This window comes from Salmo salar, chromosome 26, assembly GCF_965601325.2.
Source record: "Salmo salar chromosome 26, fSalSal1, whole genome shotgun sequence".
Taxonomy (NCBI): Eukaryota; Metazoa; Chordata; class Actinopteri; order Salmoniformes; family Salmonidae; genus Salmo; species Salmo salar.
This window is the reverse complement of record NC_138316.1, coordinates 47,694,348-47,708,581: the sequence shown is the minus strand read 5'-3', so window position 1 is coordinate 47,708,581 and position 14,234 is coordinate 47,694,348. Positions and strand designations below refer to the sequence as shown.

The 14,234-nt window shown below is 42.4% G+C and overlaps 1 protein-coding gene across 6 annotated transcripts in view; it reads left to right on the top strand.

The window, feature by feature from the left end:
• Positions 1-14,234, top strand: part of LOC106593442 (DIS3-like exonuclease 1) — a 100,306-nt gene that overhangs the window by 5,624 nt on the left and 80,448 nt on the right. For 2 of the 6 annotated variants that reach the window (XM_082969790.1, XM_082969791.1), the window contains exons 3-5: positions 6,551-6,679; positions 7,955-8,090; positions 10,291-10,458. In XM_082969790.1, coding sequence (XP_082825916.1) covers positions 6,551-6,679; positions 7,955-8,090; positions 10,291-10,458 — 433 coding nt within the window. Of the gene's footprint in view, positions 1-6,550; positions 6,680-7,954; positions 8,091-8,329; positions 8,361-10,290; positions 10,459-11,123; positions 11,174-14,234 lie in introns of those variants that run through there. The other 4 variants (XM_082969792.1, XM_082969796.1, XM_082969794.1 and 1 more) reach the window with 3 other exon arrangements.

The window sequence follows — 14,234 nt, the reverse complement described above, 5'->3', positions numbered from 1 at the left end:
ACCTTCAAACTCAGTGACTCTTTGCTTGACATCATGTGAAAATCAAAAGAAATCAGCCAAGACCTCATAAAAAAAATTGTAGACCTCCACAAGTCTGGTTCATCTTTGGGAGCAATTTCCAAACGCCTGAAGATACCACGTTCATCTGTACAAACAATAGCACCCAAGTATAAACACCATGAGACCACGCAGCCGTCATACCGCTCAGGAAGGAGACACGTTCTGTCTCCTAGATATTAACGTACTTTGGTGCGAAAAGTGCAAATCCATCCCAGAACAACAGCAAAGGACCTTGTGAAGATGCTGGAGGAAACAGGTACAAAATAATCTATATCCACAGTAAAACGAGTCCTATATCGACATAACCTGAAAGGGCGCTCAGCAAGGAAGAAGCCACTGCTCCAAAACCGCCATAAAAAAGCCAGACTACGGTTTGCAACTGCACATGGGGACAAAGACCGTACTTTTTAGAGAAATGTCCTCTGGTCTGATGAAACAAAAATATAACTGTTTGGCCATAATTACCATTGTTATGTTTGGAGGAAAAAGGGGGAGGCTTGCAAGCTGAAGAACACCATCCCAACCGTGAAGCACGGGGGTGGCAGCGTCATGTTGTGGGGGTGCTTTGCTGCAGGAGGGACTGGTGCACTTCACAAAATAGATGGCATCATGAGGTTGGAAAATGATGTGGATATATTGAAGCAACATCTCAAGACATCAGTCAGGAAGTTGAAGCTTGGTCGCAAATGGGTCTTCCAAATGGACAATGACCCCAAGCATACTTCCAAAGTTGTGGTAAAATGGCTTAAGGACAACAAAGTCAAGGTATTGGAGTGGCCATCACAAAGCCCTGACCTCAATCCCATAGAAAATGTATGGGCAGAACTGAAAAAGTGTGTGCGAGCAAGGAGGCCTACAAACCTGACTCAGTTACACCAGCTCTGTCAGGAGGAATGGGCCAACATTCACCCAAATTATTGTGGGAAGCTTGTGGAAGGCTACCCAAAATGTTTGACCCAAGTTAAAGAATTTAAAGGCAATGCTACCAAATACTAATTGAGTGTATGTAAACTTCTGACACAATAGAATGTGATAAAAGAAATAAAAGCTGAAATAAATCATTCTCTCTACTATTATTCTGACATTTCACATTCTTAAAATAAAATGGTGATCCTAACTGACCTAAGACTGAATTTTTACTTGGATTAAATGTCAGGAATTGTGAAAAACAAGTTTAAATGTATTTGGGTAAGGTGTATGTAAACTTCTGACTTCAACTGTATCTGTCATAGTGGAGGACACAGGTGTAGTAGAACTAAATGGCCAATGGCACATCCTCAACACCGCCTCAAAGACAGCTCTTTAGTTCTACACACAGCCACGGCCATGCCGAGAACTCTCTGAGGCGATGTGTAGTGTAGGCTCAAGTCCTAGTCGGAGGTGATCGAGTGACACTTAGAGGGCAAATAAGGCAACTTCCTCCATATTACCTTTAATAGAAATTCACCTATCGATGGTGGGTAAAAAACAACCTCATTATAACACAGCTATGCTGATCAAGCTAAACAGGATGTAGCCTGTGGATGAATAATGTAGCCACTACTGGTTATTACACAGCCCTTCTAACAGTATACAGCAACGGTTCTTATACATACACATACATTGGTGTTTGTTCTTGACAAAGTTGATGACTTAGTGTAAATAACAGTCCCAGTAGACTTTCAGCAGCCTCGTGCTGGTCGCCTTTTGTTCTGTTAGCTCCCGTTTTATAAATCTGTTGCATCGTTAACGTGATGAGGCTTCACTTTTCAGAGTCTTCGGTTTTGTGTGTGTGTGTGTATGCGTACGACCGTGTGTGTGTGTGTTGTGCTGATGTCATGCTGTGTAGTTGGTTAATTGCAGAGCTCTATTCACCACAACACACATGGGACCCCAGGACGAACCGCTGAGTCAGGAAGTCAGGGAGACTCTGTTATATCGACTGACACTATCCTGTTACACACTCTTTCAAGTTGGTAGGAAAGCTTTGTATTGAGTTAGGTTATTACATACTGTAGGCTACAAGGTTATTAGGCTACATACGGTAGACTACAAGGTTATTAGGCTACATACTGTAGACTACAAGGTTATTAGGCTACATACTGTAGGCTACAAGGTTATTAGGCTGCATACTGTAGGCTACAAGGTTATTAGGCTCCATACTGTAGGCTACAAGGTTATTAGGCTACATACTGTTGGCTACAAGGTTATTAGGCTACATACTGTAGGCTACAAGGTTATTAGGCTGCATACTGTAGGCTACAATGTTATTAGGCTACATACTGTAGACTACAAGGTTATTAGGCTACATACGGTAGACTACAAGGTTATTAGGCTACATACTGTAGACTACAAGGTTATTAGGCTCCATACTGTAGGCTACAAGGTTATTAGGCTACATACTGTTGGCTACAAGGTTATTAGGCTACATACTGTAGGCTACAAGGTTATTAGGCTACATACTGTAGACTACAAGGTTATTAGGCTACATACTGTAGTCTACAAGGTTATTAGGCTGCATACTGTAGGCTACAAGGTTATTAGGCTAGCATACTGTAGGCTACAAGGTTATTAGGCTACATACTGTAGGCTACAAGGTTATTAGGCTACATACTGTATGCTACAAGGTTATTAAGCTACATACTGTAGGCTACAAGGTTATTAGGCTCCATACTGTAGGCTACAAGGTTATTAGGCTACATACTGTAGGCTACAAGGTTATTAGGCTACAAGGTTATTAGGCTACATACTGTATGCTACAAGGTTATTAAGCTACATACTGTAGGCTACAAGGTTATTAGGCTCCATACTGTAGGCTACAAGGTTATTAGGCTACATACTGTAGGCTACAAGGTTATTTGGCTCCATAGTGTAGGCTACAAGGTTATTAGGCTACATACTGTAGGCTACATGGTTATTAGGCTACATACTGTAGGCTACAAGGTTATTAGGCTACATACTGTAAGCTACAAGGTTATTAGGCTCCATACTGTATGCTACAAGGGTATTAGGCTACATACTGTAGGCTACAAGGTTATTAGGCTACATACTGTAGGCTACAAGGTTATTAGGCTACATACTGTATGTTACAAGGTTATTAGGCTACATACTGTAAGCTACAAGGTTATTAGGCTACATACTGTATGTTACAAGGTTATTAGGCTACATACTGTATGCTACAAGGTTACTGTATGCTACAAGGTTATTAGGCTACATACTGTATGCTACAAGGTTATTAGGCTCCATACTGTAGGCTACAAGGTTATTAGGCTACATACTGTAGGCTACAAGGTTATTAGGCTACATACTGTAGGCTACAATGTTATTAGGCTACATACTGTAGACTACAAGGTTATTAGGCTACATACTGTAGTCTACAAGGTTATTAGGCTGCATACTGTCGGCTACAAGGTTATTAGGCTGCATACTGTAGGCTACAAGGTTATTATAGGCTCCATACTGTAGGCTACAAGGTTATTAGGCTACATACTGTAGGCTACAAGGTTATTAGGCTACATACTGTATGCTACAAGGTTATTAAGCTACATACTGTAGGCTACAAGGTTATTAGGCTCCATACTGTAGGCTACAAGGTTATTAGGCTACATACTGTAGGCTACAAGGTTATTAGGCTACATACTGTATGCTACAAGGTTATTAAGCTACATACTGTAGGCTACAAGGTTATTAGGCTACATACTGTAGGCTACAAGGTTATTAGGCTACATACTGTAGGCTACAAGGTTATTTGGCTCCATAGTGTAGGCTACAAGGTTATTAGGCTACATACTGTAGGCTACATGGTTATTAGGCTACATACTGTAGGCTACATGGTTATTAGGCTACATACTGTAGGCTACAAGGTTATTAGGCTACATACTGTAGGCTACAAGGTTATTAGGCTACATACTGTATGTTACAAGGTTATTAGGCTACATACTGTAGGCTACAAGGTTATTAGGCTACATACTGTAAGCTACAAGGTTATTAGGCTCCATACTGTATGCTACAAGGGTATTAGGCTACATACTGTAGGCTACAAGGTTATTAGGCTACATACTGTAGACTACAAGGTTATTAGGCTACATACTGTAGTCTACAAGGTTATTAGGCTGCATACTGTAGGCTACAAGGTTATTAGGCTACATACTGTATGTTACAAGGTTATTAGGCTACATACTGTATGCTACAAGGTTACTGTATGCTACAAGGTTATTAGGCTACATACTGTAAGCTACAAGGTTATTAGGCTCCATACTGTATGCTACAAGGGTATTAGGCTACATACTGTAGGCTACAAGGGTATTAGGCTACATACTGTAGGCTACAAGGTTATTAGGCTACATACTGTATGTTACAAGGTTATTAGGCTACATACTGTAAGCTACAAGGTTATTAGGCTACATACTGTATGTTACAAGGTTATTAGGCTACATACTGTATGCTACAAGGTTACTGTATGCTACAAGGTTATTAGGCTACATACTGTATGCTACAAGGTTATTAGGCTATATACTGTATGTTACAAGGTTATTAGGCTACATACTGTATGCTACAAGGTTATTAGGCTCCATACTGTATGTTACAAGATTATTAGGCTACATACTGTAAGCTACAAGGTTATTAGGGTCCATACTGTAAGCTACAAGGTTATTAGGCTACATACTGTATGTTACAACGTTATTAGGCTACATACTGTATGCTACAAGGTTACTGTATGCTACAAGGTTATTAGGCTACATACTGTATGCTACAAGGTTATTAGGCTATATACTGTATGTTACAAGGTTATTAGGCTACATACTGTATGCTACAAGGTTATTAGGCTCCATACTGTATGTTACAAGATTATTAGGCTACATACTGTAAGCTACAAGGTTATTAGGGTCCATACTGTATGCTACAAGGTTATTAGGCTACATACTGAATGTTATTAGGCTACATACTGTAGGCTACAAGGTTATTAGGCTCCATACTGTATGCTACAAGGTTATTAGGCTCCATACTGGATGCTACAAGGTTATTAGGCTCCATACTGTATGCTACAAGGTTATTAGGCTACATACTGTAAGCTACAAGGTTATTAGGCTACATACTGTATGTTACAAGGTTATTAGGCTACATACTGTATGCTACAAGGTTATTAGGCTACATACTGTATGTTACGAGGTTATTATGCTACATACTGTATGCTACAAGGTTATTAGGCTACAAGGTTATTAGGCTACATACTGTATGTTACAAGGTTATTAGGCTACATACTGTAAGCTACAAGGTTATTAGGCTACATACTGTATGTTACAAGGTTATTAGGCTACATACTGTAAGCTACAAGGTTATTAGGCTACATACTGTATGTTACAAGGTTATTAGGCTACATACTGTATGCTACAAGGTTATTAGGCTACATACTGTATGTTACAAGGTTATTAGGCTACATACTGTATGCAACAAGGTTATTAGGCTACAAGGTTATTAGGCTACATACTGTATGTTACAAGATTATTAGGCTCCATACTGTATGCTACAAGGTTATTAGGCTACATACTGAAGGTTATTAGGCTACATACTGTAGGCTACAAGGTTATTAGGCTACATACTGTATGCTACAAGGTTATTAGGCTCCATACTGTATGTTACAAGGTTATTAGGCTCCATACTGTGTGCTACAAGGTTATTAGGCTACATACTGTAGGCTACAAGGTTATTAGGCTACATACTGTGGGCTACAAGGTTATTAGTCTACAAGGTTATTAGCAGGGGTGGAAAAAGTACCCAATTGTCATACTTGAGTAAAAGTAAAGATACCTTAATAGAAAATGACTCAAGTAAAAGTGAAAGTCACCCAGTAAAATACTACTTGAATAAAAGTCTAAAAGTATTTGGTTTTAAATATACTTAAGTATTACAAATACATATAATTGCTAAAATATACTTAATTATCAAAAGTCAAAGTAAAAGTATAAATCATTTTAATTCCTTATATAAAGCAAACCAGACGGCATAATTTTCTTGTGTTTTTAATTTACATATAGCCAGGGGCACGCTCCAACACTCAGACATCATTTACAAACCAAGCATGTGTTTAGTGAGTCCACCAGATCAGAGGCAGTAGTGTGTGAATTAGACAATTTTCCTGTCCTGCTAAGCGTTCAAAATTGAACGAGTACTTTTAGGTGTCAGGGAAAATGTACGGAGTAAAAAGTACATCATTTTCTTTAGGAATGTAATGAAGTAAAAGTTGTCAAAAATATAAATAGTAAAGTACAGATACCCCAAAAAACTACTTAAGTAGTACTTTCAAGTATTTTTACTGAAAGACATTACACCACTGCTGTAGCTGGTGTCAAATCTAGGACCATACTTCATGAGTTGCCCTCTCGCTATTTCTTGTTATCTTCTCAACTTTGACGTTGTTTATGTAATGTCTACAATTTTAAGGTATTTGTTTTATCACACTTTATATCAGCATAACGATGCACTTTGAGTAGAAATGAATTGTTTCTATCAGGCAGTACAACCGGCTACGCAGCTTGCTGAAGGACCCCCGTCATCACTGTATCCTGTTTGCCAACGAGTTCCAGGAGTATTCCTACTGCCCCAGAGAAAAGGGAGAGCCGCAGGACAAATGGCAGACCAGGTGAGTGGCCTTCCTACACCACCTCCTCCGTCTTCATCCTCCTTCTCCTCCTCCTTCATCCTCCTCTTTCATCCTCTTCAGCCTTCATCCTCCTCCGATTTCTTCCTCCTTCTCCTACTCCTCTGCCTTCATCCCCCTCTGCCTTCATCCTCCTTCTCCTCCGCCTTCATCCTCCTCCTTCATCCTCTTCCGCCTTCATCTTCCTCTTCATCCTCCTCCTCCTCCTCCTCCTCCTCCGACTTCTTCCTCCTTCTCCTACTCCTCTGCCTTCATCCTCCTCCTCCTCTTCCCCCTTCATCATCCTCCTTCATCCTCATCCTCCTTCATCCTCCTCCTCGTCCTCCTCCTGTAAAACCCAATATTAAGCCAGTTAATACAAGTCAAGTTTGTTGCCATTTCTAGGTACATAATACGTACATTGGAATTGTGTGTGTGTGTGTGTGTTTAGACATCACTCTGTGTGTGTGTATGGTAATGCAGGTGTGTCCTGTCTCCCTCCTGTAGGTGTGTGTGTGTGTGTGTGTGTGTGTGTGTGTGTGTGTGTGTGTGTGTGTGTGTGTGTGTGTGGGTGTGTGTGTGTGTGTGTGTGTGTGTGTGTGTGGTGTGTGTGTGTGTGTGTGTGTGTGTGTGTGTGTGTGTTTAGACATCACTCTGTATGTGTATGGTAATGCAGGTGTGTCCTGTCTCCCTCCTGTAGGTGTGTGTGTGTGTGTGTTTAGACATCACTCTGTGTATGTGTATGGTAATACAGGTGTGTCCTGTCTCCCTCCTGTAGGTGGTGTGTGTGTATGTGTGTGTGTGTGTGTGTTTAGACATCACTCTGTGTATGTGTATGGTAATGCAGGTGTGTCCTGTCTCCCTCCTGTGTGTGTGTGGTGTGTGTGTGTGTGTGTGTGTGTGTGTGTGTGTGTGTGTGTGTGTGTGTGTTTAGACATCACTCTGTGTGTGTGTATGGTAATACAGGTGTGTCCTGTCTCCCTCCTGTAGGTGTGTGTGTGTGTGTGTGTGTGTGTGTGTGTGTGTGTGTGTGTGTGTGTGTGTGTGTGTGTGTGTGTGTGTGTGTGTGTGTGTGTGTGTTTAGACATCACTGTGTGTATGTGTATGGTAATACAGGTGTGTCCTGTCTCCCTCCTGTAGGTGTGTGTGTGTGTGTGTTTAGACATCACTGTGTGTGTGTGGTAATGCCGGTGTGTCCTGTCTCCTTCCTGTAGGTGTGTGTGTGTGTGTGTGTGTGTATGAATGGTAATGCAGGTGTGTCCTGTCTCCCTCCTGTAGGTGTGTGTACCATGCTGCGGTGTGGTACCATGACCACCTGGCAGGTCTGAAGCCAGTAGTGATGATCACTGAAGACCAGACCGCTGTGGCAGAGTACAGCAGCCTCAACTCTGGTGTCTATGTCCTCTGTACACAGGTACACTATAGTATACACAGTCTCAACTCTGGTGTCTATGTCCTCTGTACACAGGTACACTATAGTACACACAGTCTCAACTCTGGTGTCTATGTCCTCTGTACACAGGTACACTATAGTACACACAGTCTCAACTGTGGTGTCTATGTCCTCTGTACACAGGTACACTATAGTACACACAGTCTCAACTCTGGTGTCTATGTCCTCTGTACACAGGTACACTATAGTACACACAGTCTCAACTGTGGTGTCTATGTCCTCTGTACACAGGTACACTATAGTACACACAGCCTCATTAGGTTAAAGGTGAACTCAGCAATATGACATTATACACACAGTCCAGACCAGGGTAAAGATGGATTCAGCAATATGATCTCTCCAGGTACCCAAATTCCTGTTCTGTCCCATTGCCCTTCAATGGTGCTAACATGATTAAAGATGAACCCATGGCATACTGAATACTGATCCTCTATAGGTGAATACATGGGTAATGAGAACCCTGCTGTATACTGAACCTCTATAGGTGAATACATAGGTAATGATAACCCTGCTGTATACTCCACTATAGGTGAATACCTGGGTAATAAGAACCCTGCTGAATACTGATCCTCTATAGGTGAATACATAGGTAATGATAACCCTGCTGTATACTCCTCTATAGGTGAATACATAGGTAATGAGAACCCTGCTGAATACTGATCCTCTATAGGTGAATACCTGGGTAATAAGAACCCTGCTGAATACTGATCCTCTATAGGTGAATACATGGGTAATGAGAACCCTGCTGTATACTGATCCTCTATAGGTGAATACCTGGGTAATAAGAACCCTGCTGAATACTGATCCTCTATAGGTGAATACATGGGTAATGAGAACCCTGCTGTATACTGATCCTCTATTGGTGAATACATGGGTAATGAGAACCCTGCTGTATACTGATCCTCTATAGGTGAATACCTGGGTAATGAGAACCCTGCTGTATACTGATCCTCTATAGGTGAATACCTGGGTAATAAGAACCCTGCTGAATACTGATCCTCTATAGGTGAATACCTGGGTAATGAGAACCCTGCTGTATACTGATCCTCTATAGGTGAATACCTGGGTAATGAGAACCCTGCTGTATACTGATCCTCTATAGGTGAATACATGGGTAATGATAACCCTGCTGTATGCTGATCCTCTATAGGTGAATACCTGGGTAATGAGAACCCTGCTGTATACTGATCCTCTATAGGTGAATACAAAGGTAATGATAACCCTGCTGTATACTGATCCTCTATAGGTGAATACCTGGGTAATGAGAACCCTGCTGTATGCTGATCCTCTATAGGTGAATACCTGGGTAATGAGAACCCTGCTGTATGCTGATCCTCTATAGGTGAATACCTGGGTAATAAGAACCCTGCTGAATACTGATCCTCTATAGGTGAATACATAGGTAATGATAACCCTGCTGTATGCTGATCCTCTATAGGTGAATACCTGGGTAATGAGATCCCTGCTGTATACTGATCCTCTATAGGTGAATACATAGGTAATGATAACCCTGCTGTATACTCCTCTATAGGTGAATACATAGGTAATGAGAACCCTGCTGAATACTGATCCTCTATAGGTGAATACCTGGGTAATGATAACCCTGCTGTATACTGATCCTCTATAGGTGAATACATAGGTAATGATAACCCTGCTGTATACTGATCCTCTATAGGTGAATACATAGGTAATGAGAACCCTGCTGTATGCTGATCCTCTATAGGTGAATACATGGGTAATGATAACCCTGCTGTATACTCCTCTATAGGTGAATACATAGGTAATGAGATCCCTGCTGTATGCTGATCCTCTATAGGTGAATACATGGGTAATGGAACCTCAGGGAACATCAGTCAAAAGGACCCATACAAGAAGCCGCGTTGGGTTCAGATCAGTTTCATTCAGTTGATATAGTGTTGTCGGTCCTATGTGGCTCCGTTGGTAAGAGTGAGACCCAAGGTTGTGGGTTCAATTCCCCCGCAGGGATCACATAGCCTACACCTACTAAACATAGGATAAAACATCTCCTATATTATCAGCCGGTGTATCGTTACCTTGTGCATGTCTCTTGGTCTTCAGGAGCACAGAACTAGAATGAGTAGAACTGGCCCTGCCCATTCCAGCCAATCAGGGCATAATGAGATTCTGTTTCTATGTTCAGGAGTACCTGCAGACGTTCTGGCCGGAGCTGCAGGCTGCCCTGGAGCTGTACTGCTCCATCGCTCAGTCCCTGCAGGAGAAAGGGAGCGAGGGGACGGAGAGAGAGTACACTGAACACCTGCCTGCCGAGGTCCTGGAGGCTGGCATTAAGTCTGGCCGATACATACAGGTAGGTGGAGGCTGGCATTAAGTCTGGCCGATACATACAGGTAGGTGGAGGCTGGCATTAAGTCTGCCCGATACATACAGGTAGGTAGAGGCTGGCATTAAGTCTGGCCGATACATACAGGCAGGTGGAGGGTGGAGGCTGGCATTAAGCCTGGCCGATACATACAGGTAGACAGGGGGGAGGCTGGCATTAAGTCTGGCCGATACATACAGGTAGGTAGAGGGTGGAGGCTGCCATTAAGTCTGGCTGATACATACAGGTAGCTGGAGGCTGGCATTAAGTCTGGCCGATACATACAGGTAGCTGGAGGCTGGAGGCTGGCATTAAGTCTGGCCGATACATACAGGTAGGTAAAGGGTGGAGGCTGGCATTAAGTCTGGCTGATACATACAGGTAAGTGGAGGGTGGAGGCTGGCATTAAGTCTGGCCGATACATACAGGTAGGTGGAGCGTGGAGGCTGGCATTAAGTCTGGCTGATACATACAGGTAGCTGGAGGCTGGAGGCTGGCATTAAGTCTGGCTGATACATACAGGTAAGTGGAGGGTGGCATTAAGTCTGGCCGATACATACAGGTAGATGGAGGGTGGAGGCTGGCATTAAGTCTGGCCGATACATACAGGTAGATGGAGGGTGGAGGCTGGCATTAAGTCTGGCCGATACATACAGGTAGGTGGAGGGTGGAGGCTGGCATTAAGTCTGGCCGATACATACAGGTAGGTGGAGGCTGGCATTAATCTTACATCTAGACGTTCCGCTAGCGGAACACCTGCTCCAATATCCAATGATAGGCGTGGCGCGAAATACAAACTCCTCGAAAATCCGAAAACTTCCATTTTTCAAACATATGACTATTTTACACCATTTTAAAGACAAGACTCTCCTTTATCTAACCACACTGTCCGATTTCAAAAAGGCTTTACAGCGAAAGCAAAACATTAGATTATGTCAGCAGAGTACCCAGCCAGAAATAATCAGACACCCATTTTTCAAGCTAGCATATAATGTCACAAAAAACAAAACCACAGCTAAATGCAGCACTAACCTTTGATGATCTTCATCAGATGACACTCCTAGGACATTATGTTATACAATACATGCATGTTTTGTTCAATCAAGTTCATATTTATATCAAAAACCAGCTTTTTACATTAGCATGTGACGTTCAGAACTAGCATTCCCACCGAACACTTCCGGTGAATTTACTAAATTACTCACGATAAACGTTCACAAAAAACATAACAATTATTTTAAGAATTATAGATACAGAACTCCTTTATGCAATCGCGGTGTCCGATTTTAAAATAGCTTTTCGGTGAAAGCACATTTTGCAATATTCTGAGTAGATAGCTCGCCATCACGGGCTAGCTATTTTGACACCCACCAAGTTTGGTACTCACCAAACTCAGATTTACTATAAGAAAAATTGGATTACCTTTGCTGTTCTTCGTCAGAATGCACTCCCAGGACTTCTACTTCAATAACAAATGTTGGTTTGGTTCCAAATAATCCATAGTTATATCCAAATAGCGGCGTTTTGTTGTGCGTTCAAGACACTATCCGAAGGGTAACGAAGGGTGACGTGCCCGGCGCGTTTTGTGACAAAAAAATCCTAAATATTCCATTACCGTACTTCGAAGCATGTCAAACGCTGTTTAAAATCAATTTTTATGCGATTTTTCTCATAAAAAAGCGCTAATATTCCGACCGGGAGTCGTTGTTTTCGTTCAAAGACTGAAAATGAAAACATGGAGTCGTCTCGTGCATGCGCGCGCCAGTCTCATTGTTCTCAGATCGACCACTTACCAAATGCACTACTGTTTTTCAGCCATGGCCTGCAAAGTCATCATTCAACGTTCTGGCGCCTTCTGAGAGCCTATGGGAGCGTTAGAAAATGTCACGTTACAGCAGAGATCCCCTGTTTTGGATAGAGATGATCAAGAAGGCCAAGAAATGGTCAGAGAGGGCGCTTCCTGTTTGGAATCTTCTCAGGTTTTGGCCTGCCAAATGAGTTCTGTTATACTCACACAGACACCATTCAAACAGTTTTAGAAACTTTGGAGTGTTTTCTATCCAAAGCTAATAATTATATGCATATTCTAGTTTCTGGGCAGGAGTAATAATCAGATTAAATCGGGTACGTTTTTTATCCGGCCGTGAAAATACTGCCCCCTATCCATAACAAGTTAAGTCTGGCTGATACATACAGGTAGGTGGAGGGTGGAGGGGGCATGTGTGTTTGAACAGCAGTGTGTGTGTGGGTGTTTACGTGTGGATGTGGGTGTTTATAAGTGTGTGTGTTTGTGTGTGTTTTTGGCAGAAGCACAGTGGCCACCAACCTGTTCATTGTAACATCTCTCCTCAGTGGAACATAAGGTCATGAAGACTGTTGGACGTGTGGCTCTTTACTCCAAACTACAACCAGATGTGAAGGTCCTCCTCTTTACTCCAAACTACACTCAGATGTGAAGGTCCTCCTCTTTACTCCAAACTACACCCAGATGTGAAGGTCCTCCTCTTTACTCCAAACTACACTCAGATGTGAAGGTTCTCCTCTTTACTCCAAACTACACTCAGATGTGAAGGTCCTCCTCTTTACTCCAAACTACACTCAGATGTGAAGGTCCTCCTCTTTACTCCAAACTACACCCAGATGTGAAGGTCCTCCTCTTTACTCCAAACTACACCCAGATGTGAAGGTCCTCCTCTTTACTCCAAACTACACTCAGATGTGAAGGTTCTCCTCTTTACTCCAAACTACACTCAGATGTGAAGGTCCTCCTCTTTACTCCAAACTACACCCAGATGTGAAGGTCCTCCTCTTTACTCCAAACTACACCCAGATGTGAAGGTCCTCCTCTTTACTCCAAACTACACTCAGATGTGAAGGTTCTCCTCTTTACTCCAAACTACACTCAGATGTGAAGGTCCTCCTCTTTACTCCAAACTACACCCAGATGTGAAGGTCCTCCTCTTTACTCCAAACTACACCCAGATGTGAAGGTCCTCCTCTTTACTCCAAACTACACTCAGATGTGAAGGTTCTCCTCTTTACTCCAAACTACAACCAGATGTGAAGGTCCTCCTCTTTACTCCAAACTACACTCAGATGTGAAGGTCCTCCTCTTTACTCCAAACTACACTCAGATGTGAAGGTCCTCCTCTTTACTTCAAACTACAACCAGATGTGAAGGTCCTCCTCTTTACTCCAAACTACACTCAGATGTGAAGGTCCTCCTCTTTACTCCAAACTACACTCAGATGTGAAGGTCCTCCTCTTTACTTCAAACTACACCCAGATGTGAAGGTCCTCCTCTTTACTCCAAACTACACCCAGATGTGAAGGTCCTCCTCTTTACTCCAAACTATACCCAGATGTGAAGGTTCTCCTCTTTACTTCAAACTACACCCAGATGTGAAGGTCCTCCTCTTTACTCCAAACTACACTCAGATGTGAAGGTCCTCCTCTTTACTCCAAACTACACTCAGATGTGAAGGTCCTCCTTGACAGCCATTTTGAGGCCTACAAACACAACAACCTTGGAGAAAAGCAAACACCAAAAACACAAAGAAATACACATTTCTGTGAAATGAAAATGTCCCCCCAATGGGTGGTAGCCTAGCGGTTAGGCAGTTAGGCCAGTAACCGAAAGGTTGCTGATTCGAATCCTAGAGCTGACTAGGTGAAATCTGTTGATGTGCCCTTGAGCAAGGCACTTAACCCTAATTGCTCCTGTAAGTTGCTCTGGATATGAGCGTCTGCTAAATGACATTTTA